Genomic DNA, 23,204 nt, shown 5'->3' on the forward strand with positions numbered 1-23,204 from the left:
GTCCTTACTGTAAAAGAAAGCGCGTTTTACCTTTCTACTCCATTTAGGCAAAGAAGGTTGCTGCACAGCCTACCAAAGCTGGCGGAAAACCAAGCATGTTTTAATCAATTTCGTATTAGTGCCTCCTCTACAACGCACTTTCTCTGGTGTACCGTCTGATGGTGCCCCATGTCAGCCTAATCGAAACCAACAGTACAGAAAGCATAGAAGTTAATGTAGAAAATATATTTCTGCCGTGATGTGTGAATGCGGCGGCCATTCGCGGCTGATGTTCACATTATCCATCTTGGGTCTTCGAAACTTCGCAAGAGGCTTCGCACAGGTACGTATACGTATTTTCGACTTTATACATTGCAAGCATGCAACACATCGACAGTAGGACATCCACTTTGTCTGAAAGAAACTACGAGTTCGATCCGGAGAACCGGCGGTGAATTATAACTATATATTTGCGAGGGCATATATGCCCTCGCAAATAGTTAATGGCTAATTTATAGGCGTGGCGATTGATTTTTAATATGTAGTAGTAGTAGTAGTAGTAGTAGTAGAAAGCTTTATTTGTTATTTGGTAATGAAGTCCCAGAGGGTGAAGCCCTCAGTCCAGAGTCCCATTTGCTGCTGCTATCCGGCTGGCCCGGTCAATCAGGTATCGCTGGTCGTCCAAGGCTGTGCTGGAAAGAGCGGCTTCCCACTGCATTGGGAGGCGTTGGGTATTGTAGGAAGGCCGGGTGGTTTGGAGCATTCTCACGTGGTACGGTATAGGTCTGGGTGTCCTCCAGAGAAAGTACATTTGTCGGGGTACTGGGTATACGGTAAAAAGTGTGGCGGAGAGCAAGGCTGGGGAACGTATTAGTCTGGAGCTGGCGCCAAGCGGCTGCATCTGCACGGTTTAGTTTCACGTGTGGTGGAGGGAACGTTCTACGGGATAGTCTGCAGAGTTGTAGCATATGCATGTATATAAGTGGTATCTTTTCCACCCTGTCTGGGTTTGACTGGCCTTCCACCGGCGCCCGGAGGGTTAGGCCTCGGGCTGTCGCGTGGACGCGCTCATTGCCAGGGAGAGACGTATGTCCAGGTGACCAAACTAGGGGAACTAGTGGGGTATGTTGGTCCTTGTGTAGCAATTTATTTGTGGCTGATAATACTGTTTCGGCCCTCACGTCGGTTACCGCTACCACTTCAGCTGCAATGTCGGGGTAGCACGCGGCGTCTGCATAGAAGGTGTCGTGGTCGTTGCCGTATGCTCGGTGCAGTGTCATTGGACGTGCAGCGCGCTTGCCTTTATGGTGTCCGGGGTGCATACTCCGAGGTATATGAAGGCCACTGTAATGTTTTCTCTGATGTTTGGTGCGATTTACAGGGGCTCGCGTGGGGCAAACATTGACGTTGGGTATCGTGATTGTCTGAGTACGTGCCTTCCGGTCGATATACGTTTCAGTCGTTCGATCCGACTGACTTTCTGAGCTTCGATTAATTCGGCCAAGGTGCTGTGCAAACAAAGCTGTAATAGTTTCACTGTTGAGGTGTATATAGAAAGGCCTGTCGCTGTTTTCACCGCTGTGCGTATGAGGATGTTTAGCTGGTTTGTTTTTGGGCGAGTCGGTGGTAAGGTGCGTGACACGTAATGCGGCTTACGATTAAGGCGTGTATAATGCACATGACGTCTAATTCTTTTAGGTCGTGACGGCGGTTGGTGACCCTACGGATCATGTGGACTACCTGATTAATTTGTTTCTTCAGCAGCGTCAGGGTATATGTCGCCTTCGCGTTGACTTGAACGTGGAGTCACAGTAACCGTAATTTGCTTACATTATTTACAGGTGCACCCAGGACAGTCACCGTGATGCCAGGGGGTAGGTGACGTTACCTCTGGAGTTTTTCTTACTATAAGCAGTTCCGATTTTTGAGCTGCGCACGTAAGTCCTCCTACTCGTGAATATTGCTGGGTGGCATCCGCTGCTGACTGTAGTACGTCCTGTATTTCGCCATCTGAGCCACTGGTGGCCCAGATGGTGATGTCATCAGCATAAAGCGCATGTCTAATTCCCGGTATAGCATCCAGTAGTGGAGGTAGTCTGCTCATAGCTATGTTAAATACCACGGGGGAAAGCACTGAACCCTGTGGCCTGCCTTTTCCCGCAAGAGGGATGGAGTCTGAACGTATGTGTCCTATACTTATTGTTGCAGTGCGACCTTTGAGAAACGCCCAGACGTAATTATATAGTCGTCGGCCACATTTGGTTGCAGCTAGATCGGTGAGTATGAGATCGTGAGCTACGTTATCACACGCGCCTTTGAGGTCTAATGCAAGGATGGCTTTGGTTTGCTGGGTGCTGATATGGTCAATTATCTCTTCCTTAATTTGGAGCAGTACGTCTCGAGTGGATAGACCCGGTCGGAAGCCGAACATTGTGTGCGGCAATAACGATTGCTCTTCTAGGTACGGCTGAAGCCTAGCCAGGACGACGTTTTCGAATAACTTATGTAAAAAGTTTGCCACCTAATACCTGCGATCATCATAATGTTTAATGTTTACTGACGTTCTGCGAAGATATCTCCCAACGATCTCCATCTACTTTTTCTTACGTCAGCTAACTACATGCTGACCCTACAAAATTCCTAAGGTCGTTATAATTCTCTGTCGTCGTCGACTGGGCTTCCTTTCCACTGGCACCCATTCTGTTATTGTACCAGACACCGGATATTTTCACACACAGGACTTACTCAACTGCACTTCTTGCTTTTATGTCAACGAGGAGGTGGGGGAGGGAAGATGGAAAGGAAAAGTAGGAAAGTCAACCAGACTCGTTTCCGGTTTGCTACCCGCAGAGAGAAGGAATGAAAATGAAGACTGGAGATGGAGGGATGTATTAGCAGTGCAAAGGCGTGGGATTACGGCTCAGACCCACCGATACAGCGGGATGGCTTGGACGTCAGACAACACAAACACAAGACACAATGGCAAACGACTTTAATGAATAAACAACCAACTCCCACGGGCGTCGTCGGGAGGCGAACGCCACGGGAGATCCGAGCGTTTTGGCTGCGAGAAATTGAAACGACGTAGCGCGCTGCCGCGGGTCCTTAGTGGTGTCCTCGCAGGAACAAAACGCACAGCGCAGGATGAGTGAAGGGTGCGGTAGTTAGGGACCGCCCTGGGGTCCGGCCGCCTTCTGGGCAGAGCCCGGGCCAGCCGGACGGTTGGGGAGTTGGGGTTGATATGGGAGGGGGGGGGCGCCAGGGGGGGCGGCCTGCGCCCCTCTTGGTCAGTCTTTGGTGAATGGCGGCGGCACCACTACACGTACTGGTGCTCGCTGCCTGGCACTATCACGCCACGCGCTTGTCACAATTCACTCCGGCTCCCGCGTTGCCACGGCTCCTATACACAAAGGAAACCGCCTATCCTTCGCATATCCGTACCTCGCGCTCCCGAAAATGCTGCCAAAGATAAGGTTGAAGTTCGAAGTTAATCGGATCCACGACAGCTACACTTGCACTGTGAAAAAAGATGACCAAAAGGAGGGCCTTATCACATTTCGGTTACACTGAGATTGACTGTGCGCTGAGCGGTCCTCTTGACTTCTGCCAGAGCTATACTCCAAACGAGTAAGAGTGAGGGAAGGCTGTTGTATACTCGATGCATTTTCAAGAATGGTTGGAACGTATCGCAATTCCACAAAGGAGAGGAGCACTTTTCGGGAACCGCACTTAACGAACACAAACAGTTCTTTCAGTCCTCAACCAATTCGCCACTCACCTAGCAGCAAGAAATAAGAGAAACACTAGCGAAATGCAAGGAAAAAAATAAAAAAGAAAAGGTGACTTTCGGCTGTCCGGTTTCTTCATGGAAGGAGCCGCAAATTCACAACCTCCTCCCGACACGGTCAGGAGGCTCCACCACACACATGAGTTGTCACTACAAAACTGTCCACGTGTGAAAAAGATGAGGGTGTCTGTGTCATCCAAAACAAGGGGTTGGACCACGAAATCTTGATGAGGCGCTTGAAGACGCGAATTGAGAGATGTGGCACTCTTCAACAAAGCAGATACTTGGCCGAAGTTGTCCGCAAGCTTCGTCTCTGCAGAACTCGCGAACTTTGCGATCTGGTGAAATTATGCTTAAATAACAAGCCCGCCGGTCGAAGCACACCATGACAATAGGATGGCGCTTGATCTTTTACAAACAAGAAAGATTGCAAAACGAAGCACGCCTTGCAGGCTCCCCGGTGCCTAACTCCATCGGCCGCTTGCACATCGTCAACACCGGAGCAAGGTACTGCTCCCATAGGCTCCTTCTGCGCAAGTACCAGGCTTTTCCCAAGCGGCCATCCGAGCGTTGTCATAGTCATCTACAAACTCTCGAGAAGCACGCGCTTTAAGAACTAGGGTGAACGTGTACACAACAATTGGGCACGTCTTCCCGCAGCAGTCCTACCAACTGTCGTGTGCGGCTCGCACAGAAATGCCCTCTCAGGAACGCTGCTTCTTCGCTTTGCCTGTGATGTGGTTAGCAGGCAAGGCGACTGTGGCGCAAGCCATCTCCAGAACCCACACTGCGCTCCGTAGAAGCTCGGACGTGGTCTTCACACGAGCGGCCTGAGGAAAGGAACAGCCAGGAGCGCGAGCGCTGCGGTGCCGGAGGCCAGGGTGCTGGCACCGGCGGCGACTGTGGTTGGCGGCGGAGGTTCGGCGTGCCCAACGGGTCCGAGTTCGGGCGCCTCTGGCGCGGCGTCCCTCTGCAGTCCCAGCGGGCGCACCGGGACCCTGGCCGCCATCGGTGCCTCGGTGCGGTCGAGCACGTGCGCCGTGGCGCTTTCCGGGTGCCGCCGGGAGGACGCCTGCTGCTGGGCCATGGCGCTGGACATGGCCTTGCAGTCGAACCACCAGACGGAAGTGGCCCGCGGGTACGGCGGGTCGCCCTTGTCCACCTGCCACGGACAGGAGCGTCCGGTGTAGGTTATTAGGATCGCACACGTGGCTTCCGCGAACCTTCAGGCGAGAAACGCGTTGAAGGTTTGCAGCAGCCAAAGCAAAACTGGTTTTAGCGCGTCTCTGGCAGAAGCGGCTGTGCGCGCTCGTACTCGCTTTCGTTAATTCTAGATGGCTTTTAACTTCCGCTTACTCACGTTTTCTTTCTCTGTGTTTAGGTTTTATACATCCGTTGCCGCTTTAATCTGGAGTTTAAGTGTAATAGAAAACTTTACAAGCTCGTGTAAGTGGGCTGCCTATACGGCTGTTCTGTGTAGATAGTGTGTGAGCCAGTTTTATTGCCATATATTCGAACAGACGCACTGTTTGATGAGATCGGCGATCTAAATTAAGTCCATATTATTCGTAAACGCCTTCTGTATGAGCACTCACCCCGAAGTCCTTGTCGTTGAACCGGTAGTAGTTCGGTCCCTTGAAGAAGTAGGAGTAGCCGTTCTGCCATTGGAAAGCTGCGTCCAAGTGGCCGGGCAAACCGTTCCAATTGCTGACGGGCTGCGGGTAGCGGTCGCTGACGGGCACTTCGTTGCGGCTGTCGTACCGCCAGTACTGGTTCCCCTTGAAGAAATACGTCTTTCCGTTGCCGCTCCAGACGAGCGCTGCATCCAGGTTGTCCGGGATGCCCTGAAAGCCGACGCTGATCTTCTGCGGGTAGCCCTTGCTCACCTGCTTGTTTCGGAAGCGCCAGTAGTTTCCCCCCTGCAAAGAGCCGGACGAGAATCAGAGATTGCGTGCCTCACGGCGAGTGATGCACCAATAGTGGCATCGTTAGCGTCAGCTGCCGTGGGGGCACCCCATCTAACCGTATACGGAACTATAAAATACTGATGAAGCCGCCGTTAGGAGAGCAAATGCGTTTGGTTAGGCAGTCCAGTGCGAGGTCGGACAGGTCAACAGATGTAGTCCGGTAGATTTTGTATGCATGCACACAGAGCAAATACGCACTTTGGTGTAGAATCTTTATTTAAAGCGCTGCACTCCGAATGAGGCGCTTGTTGGCAGTGAAAGAAGAAACGCGTCGTATGCCGTGTGTCATGGGACAGCTACCAAGATCAGAAACATGGATGCCAAATCCTTGTGGCGGGCAACACATTTGCTAGGGTGCCTTGCTCAACAGCCGATATTTGTAGCTTATCGTCGCGCAACGCCTCCCCCCCCCGACCACTTTTCTCCCGTTTAGAATTCAAAAAGAGAGCCCACAGCTACATTTACCTTGAAGAAGAAGGTCTTTCCGTCGGACCACGTCAGCGCTGCATCGATGTGACCTGGAAGGCCACCCCAGTCGTCCGATATCCTCCTCGGGTAACCGTCGGCTACGCCGTCAGTCTCAATCTTCCAGTAATAGTCACCTGGACAGCATACAACGGAGTTTGAGTTAAAACACTCGACCCTCTCATCTTTACACGAAGCGAGAATATAGAGATTTTAATCAGTGACATCACTGTGTTGCATTGCTGCACATGGTACGAGTATTAAACTGAAATTACACCTACTGCGTGAAGTTGTGACACCACCCTGAGGTACAAGCTGTTCTAGAAATTTCAGTCACTCTTTTCTTTTCTGTTTGGGACACACTGCGACTGTAAATATCAGTCGTGGCGGTATTTCGCCGCCCTAGCGTAATATTCAAATAATGGGCGCGATATTGAGTACTAGTTTCCCGTGGACGAGGCATAAAAGCGATGACGCGCGAACCTGGACATTTGTTTTAATGCTCAATCAGGCTTCGGATGTATACCATAGTAAATAGCTTTAGAATCAACGAACGCGGGAGGCTTAGCGTGAACGTGCGCAGGACCCAAGCGATATGCCAAGGTCCTGAAACTGTGCACAACCCAAGCAGCTCCGCCTTCCACAAAATAGCTATACTCGGATTATTTTGTGCTCCGTCGGGTTCCTTTGCCAGCTGGGCCGATAGCGTGCGCCAACTTTGAGCCTTCCGAAACTCGCTAAAGCGACGGGCGCCAAATCGCTCAGCGTCTATAGTTTACACACGCAACACCTCCTGAAAGCTCGACGACGATCAGCGTCGTCATCGGTGTGGCAAGAGGAGGAAAAGCCTCCCTGTCAGCGCGTCACGTTTTGTCCGCACTCGTACGCACTGTTTTTCCTTGCCCCGAATTTATAAACACCGGCTATAATTAGGACCACGACAGCCTCCGCGCGTGTGGCCGACACGACGGAGACGTCTTCGTTGTCGTGCGTGCTCGGGCGGTCGAGTCCTTTCTTTCTTTCTTTCTTTCTTTCTTTCTTTCTTTCTTTCTTTCTTTCTTTCTTTCTTTCTTTCTTTGCGCGTTACGCAACGCAGCCCGTTTTGTTGCCCCATTCGTCCACGCGTTTCTTCCTGCAGCGAGCGGATGCGTGTTGCCCGCGCGTTTCCCGTGGCTCTCCTGAGACTGCCGCATAGCTTGGCCTTCGCAACTGAAACCGGGCTCGATCGTCGAATTCAATAATTAGACACTAAGTAGCAACGCCAAAATCAGTTTGCGCGAGTGAAGTATAAAGCAAGCTGAAAAAAAAGAATATATATATATATATAAACGAGAAGAAAGGGGGTTAACCGAGGGGCCCGATTTTTATTAGTCATATCATGAGAAGCCAACAAACACTGACACCAAGGACAACATAGGGTAAAGTACTTGTGCTTAATAAATGGAATGTAGAAACGATAAGTTAAGGAAATTAAAGTGGATGAGAAAACAACTTGACTTAACTTATCGTTTCTACATTCCATTTATTAAGCACAAGTACTTTCCCCTTTGTTGTCCTTGGTGTCAGTGTTTGTTGGCTTCTCATGATTATATATATATATATATATATATATATATATATATATATATATATATATATATATATATATATATATATATATATATATATATATATATATATATATTTCGAATATCCATCCTACAGATAAGATTGTTACAATATATTATGGGATTTTACGTGCCAAAACCACTTTCTGATTATGAGGCACGCCGTAGTGGAGGACTCCGGAAATTTCGACCACCTGGGGTTTTTTAACGTGCACCTAAATCTAAGTACGCGGGTGTTTTTCGCCCCCAACGAAATGCGGCCGCCGTGGCCGGGATTCGATCCCGCTACCTTGTGCTCAGCAGCCTAACACCATAGCCACTGAGCAACCACGGCGGATCGGATAAAAATGTTGATTAGTATTGACGGTGAAAATGAAGGCACAACTTGGCATATCTTGAATTCCGCGCCCGAACCGCCGCGCCAGTATACGTGAGCGTGACGTCAGTGCTTTCAAAGTACATTTTCTTATTTCGGCCATATTAGAGCAGATATACCTTTAAAATGCTGTCATTTAGAGACATTGATTCATGTAGAATGTAACGTATTTCGTCGTTTAGGGATAAGCAATTAACTAGGGAGGAAGAGACGCGGGGAAAGTGACGGCGTCGCTGGAAGCTGGTGCGGGAACTGCAACGGCAGTTCGCTTTTGCTAAATTGGTTACCGTTGAGTAGTGTACGATGGTGAAGCAATCCTGCCAAGGCTGCGGGGATTATAAACGCCTTACTTTATTGTTAACAGCCTTTAAATAGCACTGAAGTAGACGACGCGGACACGTGCTGCAGTTAGTGAATATTCCGCAAACGTCAGCACATGGCCTCCGAGATTTCCAACGCGCCCAGCGAGCTTTTGATACGAAGCCAATATCGTACTTTTTACTTTCAAGTAAATATATATTTTTTTCCGCATTGCAAAGAAAGGCAGTGCGACTATAGCGCGATAAAGTGAGTGCACACGCACACGTGCACACACATCAGGTGTATAGCAATGCGCTATATTGTATTTGGTCAGAATGCTGCTGCCTAATAGGCAACGCAAAAGGTAAACAAAGCCATGCGCATACGGCGACCGAACAAACAAAGTCGATATCGTGTATCTCCCATGGCTCTCACGTTGTTTCGAATGGTTGCGCTGCCGGGTTTGGCTCGTGTTTCTCCGTCCAGCTGCTCACGACTCGAGGTGCGGGCCGTACGCAGCGTCCGCCGCCATTGTCGACGCGCTTGAAGGCTCGCTACGCCATCGGCGAACAAACCGTTCCTGTCTTTCATTTCTTCGCATTTTTCTTTCTTTCGCATTATTTTCGTTTTTCTCCTTTCGTTTCCTCCGCCGCTCTCGGCAGCTTCTTTTCTTTCTCTGTCGTGGCTCGCTTGGCAGCAGCGAAGAGAGAGAGAGAGAGAAAAGAAAGATGATAAAGAAAGTGCGTGGCACGAGGAAAACTTGAGAAGCCACGACGTTCCAGGTGGGGAGATGCCAAGGTCGATCGACTGGTTAATCGATGCTGAGTGCGGACGGGCCAGCAACACAGCGAACCCGGCTGCTTATAACGCAAAGAAAGTAGCGCGACCTGTGTATTTCTCTCTCGGGCTCGCAATTTTGTTGACTTATTTGTTTTCATACTTAAAAACCCCACACAGGTCGCACGCGACCGCAAAGACTTTTGTATTTTTTTCAGTTTTTCCTAGCGGGAAACCTCAGCCACCCGCGGCCGACAGTATAGAACGCGCATCCGCTGCCTCGTTCAACCTTCGATGTCGCTCGTCTTTTGCGTTTGCCCTTCTCGCGGGAATTTTCCGCATGCGCGAGGATTGGAAAACTCGCGGCGGTGTTATCGCGCTTCATCCAAACGAGAGCTTAGAGAGCAGCCAACCTGCACTCCTTACGAGGCAGCCAATGTCCTTTAAGCGATGTCTGTTTCTTTTCTGAAGTCATATTTTGCATTCGGTGAAATATTGTCGCGAAGAGAGTGTACCGCGGCCCTTTTTGCTGTCTTTCGGGGAATTTTGTGGGGTCCTTGACGCGGGGCAAACCTTTGTACACAAATGACCTCGACGGCGCCGCGGACAGTGCTGCCGCGCGGCCGCCGCCCCCGCCGCACCTGACGTCACACCTGCACATGTCGCGTCGTCTTCTCACGCTCGGCTGTCAAAGGCCAATTAGTTATGGTCAGAGTGCTTTTGTGTACGGAGTGTTGACGCGACCATTTCTTGACCCCTTGAACTCTGCCGCTTATTGGATGATGTCGGCTTGCCTGATTGGTCGGAGTAACGAAGTAGCCCATTGGTGGAGAAAAGTGTCTCTTGGATGCTGGGGAAACTTATTTAAGGAATAGTTTTGGGGTAGTTTAGGGAGAGCAAGTAGACCGCAGCAGACACGGCGCAACTTCGCCAGGGGAGACCAGGCCGGTCAGGCAGGCCGACGACGACGGGTATGACATCGTTTTGCTTGTAGATATTTTGTACAGTTTAAACTTAAGGTAAATACCAAGAGAATAAATCTAGTTGTTCAAATGCTACTCTCGTCGTCGTACCTGCGGATTTGGACTTGCCCCTGCCAGAGCTCATCCCCATTCATCTTCCGTCTCCCTGGTGAGTTGATGCGTCTGATATCTCACGCCTGCGTCACTTCGCTACAAAGTGGTGGAGTGTGCTGGGTACCGAAGTCCACGCTCTAATATCATGCGCCGTGGCAACAAACCCGAAGAACCTAGCTCTAACAGCTCGACTATGACCAAACCCCCTACTGTCCTCGCTACCATGTCCACCCCTCCAGCGGAACCTTTCATCGGACCGCCAGTATTTAAAGGCACACCAGAAGAGTCAACATCCGAGTGGCTGCTTTGCTACGAATACGTAGCTTCCCTCAACAACTGGGATGAAGGGACGAAAGTAAAATTTTTATATTTGGCATTAGAGGGCAATGCAAAAAAGTGGCACACCACGCAAATTTTAACGGGTGCCCCTAATACATGGCAAGAGTGGACGACGCTCTTAAAAACGTCTTTCACAAGTCGCCACTCAGTTGAGATCGCATATTTGCGGCTCCAAAACCGAACGCAGCTGCCATCAGAATCTGCCGAAGATTATTATTATGACGTTGTGCAGCTGTGCGCCAGAGCCAATCCATCTATGACGGAAGAGGAGCGGATGCGGCACCTCATGCGCGGATTGCGTCCGGACGTGCTGGAAAAAATTCTTATTGCAAACCCGGACAGCTGCTCTGCTTTCCTCGAAATTTTACGCCGAATTGATTGGGCAGCTTTTTTGATAGAAGTGACCGGCACCCATTTCTCTGCCGGCCGGCAGTCATGCTACCCATTCGCCTCGGCACCTGCCGCCGGAGTGACACCCGCTGGAGCAACAGTGCAGCCGCCTCCAACATGTCTCGCCACCTGCGCTGCGGCAGAGCGTCACTGCCCGCGAGAGGCCACCGACCGCGACAGGGACTTGAGGACGATCGCGGACTCTATAGCCTCATTATTTGACCGCCTGAAAGGTATCGAACAAGATGTACGTCGTCCTCCAGTGCCTTGGCCAGCGGGAAATACCCGTGACGACGACGAGCGACCACGCTGCCAGCTATGCGACCGCATCGGCCACTTTGCGCCCCAGTGCCGGCAATGGCTCCAGGAAAACGGACCCCAGGGGAAGGAGCAGCGCTCTAACTTTGAGCAAGGCAACTCCCGCACGCTTCCCCGACTGCCGCATGATTCCGCGCCAGCAAGCGACGAAAATCCCTTACCGTTGCTCGTGCTGGATCATGTGGACATCGGCGAAAGGCAGAGAGAGGATTCCTGGATGCAAGAAATCATACAGCACCTAGAGCAGCCGAGTGCGCCCGTTGTCAGAAAAACGAAAAGAACGGCACGGAGCTTTCGGTTGGTCGACGGTGTACTGTATAGAAGAGCGAAAGGTTTTCAAGAAGATCGCGCAGCACTCGTTGTCCCCAAGTGTTTGAGATCAGAGGTTCTGAGGCACTGCCATGACGACATCACGGCGGGCCACCTCGGTGTCAAGCGCACATGGGAGAAAATTCGTAGCCGCTATTTCTGGCCAACGATGTTTTGCCACGTCACCAAGTATGTTCTCTCCTGCCCTGACTGTCACGCGAAAGCTACCATCCGGAAAGCCGACCGGTTTTCTCCAGCCGATCCCACCTGCAGGTCGCCCTTTCCAACAAGTGGGCATGGATTTTCTTGGCCCTTTCACTAAAAGCAAAGCAGGAAACCGCTACATCCTCGTGGTTACTGACTACCACACGAAATGGGTCGAGGCTGTCGCGTGTACAGCGGCCACTGCTGCAGAAGCTGCTAAAGCCTTCGTCGAGCAAATTGTCTTACGCCATGGGGCACCAGAAAAAGTGATAACAGATCGAGGGCAGCATTTTGTCGCCAACCTGACTGAAGAAATTTTCCGACTTATAGGTAGCGAGCATGCCACTACTACAGCGTACCATCCTCAAGCAAACGGCTTGTGCGAGCGCTTCAACCGCACGTTGGCCGATATGCTCAGCATGTACGTTTCTTCGCACCATCGCGACTGGGACGAATTTCTTCCGTACGTGCTCTTTGCATACAATTCGTCTACCCACGAGACCACCGGGTTCACCCCGTTCTTTCTTCTTCACGGACATGAGCCCACACTTCCTATAGATGTAGCACTAGGCGCGGAACGCGGTTTCGACTGCACCCTGGACGCCAGGAAAGTGGCCCTCCGGCTGCAGCGTGCTCGCGAGCTAGTGACCGAACGGGAGAGGCGTCAGCAAGTAAAGAACAAACGTAGTTACGACGCTAAACGACGAAGTGCAATCTACCATGCGGGGGACTTGGTGTACTTGTGGACTCCCTTCAGAGCTCGGGGAAAGACAACAAAACTCCTTCACCGATACCACGGGCCTTTCCGTCTTGTTAAGCGAATCAGTGAGAACAACTGGGAGGTAGTGGATAGAACTGGCAAAAAACGCGACGTTGTTAATGTTGCGCGCTTAAAACCGTGCCACGTCAGACAGTGCTCGGATAATGACGACGCGGACGACGAGTCTGTTGACGGACATCGAGAGGAGGTGTGTGATCCAAGTGGTGCTGTGCGCGAGTGCGATTTGAATGGTGGTGTGCGCGAGTGCGGTTCGCGTAGTGATCGTGTGTACGAGACAGAGCCTTGTGAAAGAGTGCGCGTCGTAGAAGACTCGGACGATGGGACTGAACTTTACTCCGACTGGAAGACATTCCACAACGAGGCCGATCCGAGAACTATCACTGCTTACGACACGGACACTGATGTGTATCACAACGCAAGCGAATAACATTCATTGTTAATTTTATTGTGTAGCGCGCGCGAATGAACTTTGTTTCTTGTCTTGTGCATTTTGTTTCCATTTTGTCAAAACTTGTTTGTTTTGTTTTACGTGATGCTAAATCTTCCTTACGGATACTTCAGTTTTTTACACGAATCCCTAATGTGCGCGTTTAACTTCTTGAGCCATGTTTTATTTTGTAGTAATGATTTGTAACGAGTGGGACACTCTTTTTCGTAGGGGGGAGGTGTCGCGAAGAGAGTGTACCGCGGCCCTTTTTGCTGTCTTTCGGGGAATTTTGTGGGGTCCTTGACGCGGGGCAAACCTTTGTACACAAATGACCTCGACGGCGCCGCGGACAGTGCTGCCGCGCGGCCGCCGCCCCCGCCGCACCTGACGTCACACCTGCACATGTCGCGTCGTCTTCTCACGCTCGGCTGTCAAAGGCCAATTAGTTATGGTCAGAGTGCTTTTGTGTACGGAGTGTTGACGCGACCATTTCTTGACCCCTTGAACTCTGCCGCTTATTGGATGATGTCGGCTTGCCTGATTGGTCGGAGTAACGAAGTAGCCCATTGGTGGAGAAAAGTGTCTCTTGGATGCTGGGGAAACTTATTTAAGGAATAGTTTTGGGGTAGTTTAGGGAGAGCAAGTAGACCGCAGCAGACACGGCGCAACTTCGCCAGGGGAGACCAGGCCGGTCAGGCAGGCCGACGACGACGGGTATGACATCGTTTTGCTTGTAGATATTTTGTACAGTTTAAACTTAAGGTAAATACCAAGAGAATAAATCTAGTTGTTCAAATGCTACTCTCGTCGTCGTACCTGCGGATTTGGACTTGCCCCTGCCAGAGCTCATCCCCATTCATCTTCCGTCTCCCTGGTGAGTTGATGCGTCTGATATCTCACGGCTGCGTCACTTCGCTACAATATATCGATATATCGAGTGTTCACTCTCTCTCTCTCTCTCTCTCTCTCTCTCTCTCTCTCTCTCTCTCTCTATATATATATATATATATATATATATATATATATATATATATATATATATATATATATATATATGTATTATAATGTGACCCCGTGAATGAAATGTCAATAATAAAAATCGAGCCCCTCGGTTTCCTTTCTTGTATGTATATACAAGAATATACAAGAAATATATATATATATATATATATATATATATATATATATATATATGTATGTATATATACTGCATGTATATAGGTGCTGTGTATGTGTGTACACCCAGCCCCTCCACCACGTCTGAGGAATTTCTTTAGTCTCGAACATTCCGAGCCACGCCGAAAAAGAAGTCGCGCCCTCATCCTTCGAACCTTTCCGAGCGGAGGCATTCTCCCGAGTCTCCGGATTCCTTACAACCGTCGTTACTCGGACGAGGGGTCTATTATTCGAAGATCAGATGATCTGCAATGCCCCAAGTTTTCTACTCCTGCGGAAGCTGCTCATCTATTGTTAACGTGTAGCCTGGGACAAAAACTAGCCACCCAACGAGCTCAAGGCCGTTAGATGTTACGAACTGACCAATCTGACGATTACGAGCGATGGCTAATAGACATATCATAAATCGCTTTTCGTACGTCGCTCCCCGCATAAGACGGGCCTGGATGCTCGCGCAAAGTAAGAAGGGAAAGAACGGACAGGCCGCGAGAGCTCACCCTTGAACACGTAGGAGCTGCCGTCCTCGGTCCTGGTGGCCGCGTCGATGGCGGCGTCCTGGCACAGGTCGGGGCCAGGCTGCGCAGGTTTGCGGCTTCCCTTGCTCGGCGTCTTGGTCGTTCTGTGCACGGCACCTGGCGGCGGAGAACGTCGGGGGATCAGAGCGGCACACGTGCGCGCGAGCAAGGCGTCAGGCGCGCGCCACAACATTCGCCGCATACGCAGTGATCGAGAGCTTGTCTGCTCGCTTGCCGAGCCATGCCAAGAGTCAAGTGCAGTTGACTTCTCGTTCATAGTTTCCATGCACAGTGACGCAAGCCAAACGTCTCAGCTCTGTGTACATATATGTCACTTTTTAAAGAGCAAAGTAAATGTTCGAGGCTCGAGTTGCTCTATGTCATAGGGCGCTAAATGCTTCGAGACCACCCCCCCCCCCCCCCCGCGCACACACTTTGGTCGATATGCGATGAAATTGTACTTTCGTCCACGTGACGCGCGGCTCCCAAAGGCCGCCGCCCATACACCGGCCTTCTACGAAACGAAGCACCGGTGCGCCGCTGTTGGCCATCAAGCCACGTGATTGCGCCGTAAGCAGCGCGTTCAAAGCTGCTGCTGCAGCTCGTAAGCGGGGAAAATGCTGCAAGCTCGCAAGGAACGGGACAGTCTCAGAACACAGAAGAAGCTTGCGAGCTGCGTCAGCGACTTACTGGCCGTCGGCGTACAGGGAAGAGCACGGCGCACGCCGGCCTTTGGACGCTGCAGCGCTGCGCACCCTCTGCGTGCAGGCGTTGCTCGGAGGCAAGCGAGGGTGTTACAGGGACGGCGGACGCACTGCGTGTTGTCAGTATGTGTAGAGAGCCAGGCAGAAGCGCACACAGCTCGACGTGAGGCACGACGGGCAAGCCATGCGGGGTGTCGCTTTATTGTTAGTCATGCGAGGTTAGCGAGTCCGCTCATCGACCACGACGACATGCAGAAGCAGCGGCTCAGCGGGGTGGTGCGGGTAGCGCAGCAGTAAGCGGGCTCTCCTACGCGGCGGCCAGTAGGTCGGCCAATGGCGTCTGCGCTGCGGCGGGCTCCAGGAAGGCGGGAAGCGGCGGCGCCGGTCGGGATCGTGGGGCGGCCACGCTGGCCGGGGGTGCCAGCCGCCGGGCACTTGGCGAGCTCGGCCCTTACCGTAGAGCGACTGGATGCCGTCGATGTCGTCGCGGTCCAGCTGGAAGCCCGGCTCGAAGCCCCGGTAGAAGGGCGCCATCAGGGAGCGCCGCACGTCCGAGTGGGACAGGCCCAGGGAGTGGCCGAACTCGTGCGCCGCCACTTGGAAAAGGTTCACGCCTGCGAGCGAAAGTCGTGGTGATGCCCTTATCGCCGTCGTCTGCTGTGCAGATATATATATAAACGCGGAACGACGGCGCCCTCGCGTAAGCTAAGCATATATTCATAGCGCTAAAGACGAAAGCAAACATAATACATAAACATACATACATACATACATACATACATACATACATACATACATACATACATACATACATACATACATACATACATACATACATACATACATACATACATACATACAAACTAAATGACCATTTTTCATGAGGGCAAAAGGTTCCTGTCATATTCAATTCGGCACTCTGAACTGCTGATTATTTTTTATTTTTACTTGTTTTTCCGTGTGATGCCTTTTTCACTGTATTTTTCTCGTGTATTAATTGAGTGTTTCATATATATATATATATATATATATATTTTTTTTTTCTCTCTCGTGTTTCAATCCCGTGAATTTTACTTTGCATTGTATACGCGTGACAAGAACATTTAACTGTTACATACTCTTTTTTTGTTATTGTTCTCTTTTGTGAAGTTATTCTTTCTCTTTGACCTTGATTTTGCTCCCCCCTTATGTAATGCCTTCGGGCCTTTAAGAGAAAAAATAAATGAAATGAAATGAAATACATACATACATAAACATATAGGAAGAGCGCTGTTGAAATAGGTCGGATCAGGACCCGTACTACACATTCCATGTTGCGCTCCGTTTTTAGCGCTGTGAAGATGTGAGATATTCGTCGCCCGACCTGGCTTAGCATTAAAGTCCGTCCCGGCATTGTATTCTCGGTATTTGCCTGCGCTATTTAGATTCTTAAACATCGATGCTTCTGATAAACTATTACATTGAGAACTTCCAATGTTACAGCTGACCTTCCTGGCAGTCCCGTTTACCGCGCGCACATCGCATGCTGCATATGTTGAAGACAAATTTCGTCAACGCTATACCACACGTTGTAGTTTAACATCAATTTATATACATCTTGTAGTCTTTATGCGCGACAGTAACATGGAATGGTTATCATCCAGAACTACAATTATTGCAGAATCTTGGTTTGAGGAAAGATAAGCGGCGCTGAACAGTCGCGGACAGAGAAACACCTACAGAACGCATTTTGCCCATTCTGTTGTACAGGTCTCTCACGGTCCGCGTCTGTTTTGTTCCGTTTACTTTTCCTGAGCTACAAGTGTGATGAAACAGGACATATGGGCACTGGCAGTTATGCGTACCATTTATATTTAACCCTCTCATTTGTCTCTATACTGCGTGAGACGTGCATATTTCACGGTGAAAACTAAAGTAAGCAGCGGCGCTGCTCATTTTCTGCTAGGATTTTGTATTTCGCAAACAACTTGCTACAAAATTGCTCTGTAAGTTGTTTTTTCTCTTTCTTTTCTGAAAGCGATGAGCAAGATGCTCGCTTGCTCGGGAACAATTATTCTGGGAACGCGAGATTCCAATCAAGCAAGCGCGTATTCGTGGTTGCCGTCATGTTGTCTCGCCATTCTTAGAAGCAAAGCCACGGGGGGGGGGGGGGGGGGAGTGGCGGCGTACTAACCGCGTCGTTTCCCACAGCGACGAGGCAGTCATTAGCGAGGCCGATGGGTTTTTCCCTAATCACGTTGTTCCGCGTAAAAGCGCCGCGCGGTTGACCAGGCACGACCACGAGGGGGCGTTCGGACAGAGAAGAGACAGCGCGCGACTTAATTCTTGGAAGCACGCCCGAACGGGCTCGAGCGGCAGTAGCCTTCCCGAGCACCAGTCGCGAGAGAAATCGCCGAAGGATAAAACACCCCGACGCCTAGCAGCGGTGTTTGATTTCCGACGCAGACCTCGGGACCTGGCAGTCGGACGACCTCCTTACATATCCCGCGGGAAACATCGCATGCTATTATCACGAGCTATTATTGTAAATTGAAAAAGGGTGCGCCGTCCGAGAGGTCGAACGGGATTGTCCTATCTGCCAGGGTGCATGGACGAAAAGTATGCGAGACGCGTGAACCTAGAACAGCAATAGCTCCGCAATACCCAACTGAGCCAACAGCACCTGAAAACACTGTATACATGCACTGCAGGGCTGGGCTGCAATCATCCACGCTGCGAACTATAATTAAACACTTCCCTAGCAGGTGATTACTGTAGTCTCGTGCTCCACCTTGGCCACTCTCCGGATCGAGATAATCGTGCCTTATTTTCCGTTTCCTTAAGCTTTTGTTTTTCTTTTTTTTTTTTAGCGGGCGGGGGAGGGGAGGCTCTGCACACACCAACAGGAGACTGCGAACTCTGTGCCTTGGCTCCAGCTCCTACATCGCTTCCCAAACAACGCTAGCTCAGACTGACTTTGCTACGGACTTCTTATCTAGAATGTCGGCATCGAACGTATATATGGTATCGCCGGATTCGCATGGCTTTGCCACGTCACAATCACTGTAGCGTCACGTGATGCGGCATAAAATAGTTGGGGGCCTAAATGTTGTGAAGCATGCCTTAACAAGTTGAAAATATTTGACACCAATGCCAAAGAGTGTACCATGTGTTGATCTGTTAATACTTAGAATACTGGACTATAAAAGTGGGTCATTGCCATATTTAGGCACTAGACAACAGAGAATTGGCAGCGATGTGTCTGCACTTAAAGGGAGAACGAATTTGGTATTTATTCTAATATAACTTCGATAAATGATCACACTTTTCGAAGAAAAGAAAAAGATAATCTAAATGACGAGAAGCTTGTTTTTAGTGAGCGAGGTAGCTTTGTTAATAAACGTCTCTCTCTCTCGTGTGTGTGTGTGTGTGTGTGTGTGTAAGTAAGTGTGTGTGGCGGATGACATGCGACTACGGCCTCGTCGCCTGTCACGAGACCGAAGGCGATGTGTGATGCTTCTCGAGGCAAGAATGGCGGTGAGATGTGTGCGGCATCGAGAAGCATGATTTGAGGATTCGATACGCCTCCCTTGCAGTGGCGCATGCCCCTTCTGGGGCCCTGCGTGTAATGAGCAGAAAGTGGTGTTCTCGCTGGGTATACTCACCCGTGTACTCATCGATGGTCCACTTCTCTTCGTCGTCGAAGTGGGCGTCCCCGCCGTAGCGCGGGAAGAAGGCGTGCGCCAGGGTTCCGCCCGGCCCGTTGAAAGGGTCGCCGTCGCCGTGCTCGCCGCGCACAAACTGGATGTCGATGTTCACGGGACCCGTCTTCTTGTGCGTGAAGGTGAGCGGCGATACGTCGGACCACATCTGCGAGAAGTTGACGTGTGGGGGTATCGGAAAGGGGGCAGAGTGGGTTCGCTATTTTTATAGTGAATAACCATTTAAGTAAATAGCCGCGTAAAAATATAAGGTCTTAACATAAGGTTTAAGCATCAGGAAGCTATAGACATATAGACGGAATCAACGTCGCCACATGCGCGAATATTATAGAAACGAGGCTGCGCGGTTTTACTCTTTTTGAGTAAATAAGCACGTAAAAAACACGCTTTCTTTTATTCATTGCGCTTTCCTTAGGAGACCGGATTTATTTCAAAGCATAGCGTTACATGCGTAGCTCGTTTGTCGACCCTGTAGTAAATGTGTGTCACTCTAGCAAAAAGAATTGAGGACGACTCTGAAAAAGAAAACTCATACAAGTAACTATTTCTTGAACTACACTTATTCTAGACACAGACAAGGGAGTCGTAGAGCTATAACAGTATGCATACGAAAGGCTTGTTTCAAAGCAGAGACTTACTGAAGTAAGCCGATTGGTGCATTATAACGCACCATATACGTTGAACTATGAAGGTAAGGACCCCAGCTTTCCGTCCAATTTTCACCTTTACATACTATCGACTTGGTCGCGTCGCTTTATATTTGCTTTTTTTTTAATTTTTGCTTCAAGCAGTGGTACAAACTACGAACGTCGATAACACACTACGTTACCTCATATTTTTGCTGTGGTTTGCTAGAGCGCAGCCTTATTTCCGGCCAGAGCGTAAATGTCGATGCTTTATGCGCACCTTGAAGGCCCTGGCAATCTCTTTGTCGACGGCCACCCGGTCCTTGACGCGGCGTGGGTACTTGCTGATGCGATAGGAGAGCTCGTTGCTGGCCCACTTGGAACCCTGCAGTGCGTAACGCCTCCTCCTCCGACGAGCGTCCAGCCCGAAGCCTACTTTGTCCCGGACGCCGCAGCGGGGAAGCTGCATCGTGGACGCCGTCTCGTTGTCGACTCGTCCTGCAAAGGGCGGATGGTATCTGCATTAGGCGATGCAAAAGTTCTCAGCACGAATCAAGTTTTGCACAAATAGAATGAGTGTCATTCCGCGGTTGCTCATCGAAGCGCGGCTCCGTCTGCTTGCGTGCGTCAAAGGAACGTCCGCTCGGCTACCAGGTCGAAGGTCAGCCTTTGCCGTAAGTTCGGAAGCACGTGCGTGTGAGGGTATCCGACGCCCGACATGCATACTTGTGCTTCCGCAAACACTGGCTGTCTAGAAGTTACGCACATAAGGGAAAGAACGACAGGAGCGATGCAACCAAGTATCCGTTTCAGGGTCCGGCGACCACCCTTGTCACTGCAGACGGGCGTCTGAAATCTGTACCATGCGCTGAACGCATTTTCACGCCTGCGTGTTAACTGACTTCTGCAATTCAACTTCATTTTACTTTTGAACTTAAAGTTGGGTCAGCATATCGCGGCTAAAATGTAACAAGTATAAAATGGAGCAAGTGCTTCCAACCTCTTCAGCGAGGGCTCCTTCGGTTGTCAGCCATATCGCCAACTTCACTGGTACTCGGACTTTCGAAGTGAACGACGTTTCGGATGTATGCTGTAGCACTCCCGTACCCCGCGCGCCCAAATAAAGAATGCAAACAACAACGCGGGAAAACATCGACAACGAAAGTAAGAGAAGCGCACTCTCGAGGCAATGCGAAACGGAAGAAAAAAGAAATAACGCGGTAGGTATACCGCTCTGGGTGAGTCACGGCACGCGTGCTCCTCAAAGACCCGTCGCCCAGCTCACTTCGCGCTCCGTCACGACAACCGCACCGGCAGGACGCGCGTCGCCGAAAGCAAACGTGCCACGCATGCTGCACTGCAACGCGATATACGTCCGACTGCAGCCCCGAGTCATTCAACACTGCGGCCTCGTCGCTGCAATGCCGGGCTATAGCGTGTCTTGCATACCGCGCGGGGGCTCGGTGCACGTGTGCGATCCACACCGCCGTATGCGGTTGCTCCAGTTAGCGTACGGTTTCCGTGCCAGCCAGGCGTGTGCATAACCGACTGCACTTGACTCACAAACTAGTGGGGGCAAGATCGCCGAGCGATTGCCGAGCTGCTTCCGGGGGCGGCGAGGTTCCTTGACTCATCGCCGATGGGCCGAGCGGCCCGCGCAACAGCGGCTTCCCACGCGCTGCTCGAGGCATTTGGCGCCGCTTCTGGCGCCGGGTGAGTCACAGCCTCAGCGCGTTGCGCAGCCATCACAATGCTTCGACGAGAGCTCAGCCACAAGCATTTCTTGCCGGCCGCCTGGGCCAATGCGCTGTCGTGCTATGGCCCGCGAAGGGAGTGACGGACGTGTCTTCGCTGTGTCATTAACGCGGCATTCAGCGAGGAGGGTATGCAGGAAGTCAGCCTTCATTTGGTCTACGTACGCTGCCGCACCGAAACTGTTTACGTCGGCTTGGGCACAAATTACTCGACGTAATCGTTCATCTAGTACACAAAACAGCCTCTCTCGCAGGTCTCGTTTTCTTTCTTTTTTCTTTTTGCATTAGCAAAAGCAGGCTAAAAGACTTATGCGGAGGAGGAAGTCCTGCTTGAATGCCGCAAGTCTTCCACATTTATGATTGAGAAGCAGGCTGCCGCACGAAAGCCCTGCAGTCACGGTTCATGAATACGCTGAGATCGTAACCCCTATATGCATCTGCATGGGCTCGAACTGAACATAAATACAGGCCATCGACTATCCTCGTCGTTCGGGCTCTTGTCGTCACGCGTACAACGATCACGTTCGTGTTGGACGACTTGGCCGCACACACAGCCAGACAATCAATATAGCCCTGCATGGGTAGCATTGCACGAGCGCCACCGCGGATGTTTACTATACAAGCGATGCCGTGCGAAACGCTTTGAGCCTCACAGGGAGCGTAACCGTGTGAAAGCCGTACCGCTATTACATTGCCGTGTATGCGTTGGACTCAACTGCGAATTATATTTAAAAACGCGATAAAGACGATAGGCTATGACCCTGCCAAAGCAAGTATGGCTAATTGAATTTTGGGGTTTCACGCGCCAACACTACGATTTGATTATGAGGCACGTCGTAGTGGGGGACTCCGGATTAATTTTGACCGCCAGGGGATCTTTAACGTGCACAATACACGGGCGCTTTCGCATTTCGTCTCTATCGAAATGCGGCCGCCGCGGCCGAGATTTGACCCCGCTACCTCGTACATATCAGCTCAACACTATAGCCGCTAAGCCACCGCGGTTGGTTAAGCAAATATGACTAAGCGAGGGGATGCGAGAAAATATACAATTTTATTGCTCTGTTTTTAGTATCTTTACGCAAACAAGAGATCTCGACATTATCACAAAGGTTGAAACTGCGTTATTATTATACCAGTTCCGTCCACCCAGCCTCCGCGCTTTAAGCGAGTGTATTTTGACATTCACTGATACCGCTATTGCATGCTCGTCAACGCGCATCACGCCTCAAATTTGGCAGCAATCGACAACATTCAGCATCTCCTACCTCGCCGAAGCTCGGTGTTTAAGCTGCGTATTACAAAACGCGGGTGATACAAAGGCGTGCCACAGCTCACGAGTTGTGCTCATACCAAAGTCTCACTTGGTTCAGACTACGCATGGCGAGCCCTGTTCGAAGTGATCCGCAGAGCTCTTTCAAGGCCGAATGTCTGCTTTTCCAAATGCTTCCCCAAAGCCAGCCGACCGCGGTCAGGTTAGATGCCACAACAGCGCAACAGCAATTTTACTAACGCAGTCGTCGCTATGTCGAGTGACTGCCTCTTGTGCCGTTTGAAAAGACCATTGTACGCTTCAGGGAAATTAGCTACGATGCTTCTTTCGTTTATATTAAATTTACCGAAGTG

General features: G+C 50.6%; 1 protein-coding gene across 2 annotated transcripts in view; it reads right to left on the minus strand.

Annotated features, from left to right (window-relative positions):
• Positions 1-2,954: 2,954 nt before the first annotated feature.
• LOC142571406 (stromelysin-1-like) overlaps positions 2,955-23,204 on the minus strand; it is a 37,099-nt gene continuing 16,849 nt past the window's right edge. For both annotated transcript variants that reach the window (XM_075679730.1, XM_075679731.1), the window contains exons 3-9: positions 20,105-20,322; positions 19,142-19,346; positions 15,953-16,111; positions 14,776-14,910; positions 6,199-6,335; positions 5,362-5,685; positions 2,955-4,928 (exon numbers count right to left, since the gene is read on the minus strand). In XM_075679730.1, coding sequence (XP_075535845.1) covers positions 4,584-4,928; positions 5,362-5,685; positions 6,199-6,335; positions 14,776-14,910; positions 15,953-16,111; positions 19,142-19,346; positions 20,105-20,322 — 1,523 coding nt within the window. In that variant the 3' untranslated portion in view covers positions 2,955-4,583. The remainder of the gene's footprint in view (positions 4,929-5,361; positions 5,686-6,198; positions 6,336-14,775; positions 14,911-15,952; positions 16,112-19,141; positions 19,347-20,104; positions 20,323-23,204) is intronic.

Source organism: Dermacentor variabilis, chromosome 2 (genome assembly GCF_050947875.1).
Source record: "Dermacentor variabilis isolate Ectoservices chromosome 2, ASM5094787v1, whole genome shotgun sequence".
In the NCBI taxonomy this organism is placed as follows: Eukaryota; Metazoa; Arthropoda; class Arachnida; order Ixodida; family Ixodidae; genus Dermacentor; species Dermacentor variabilis.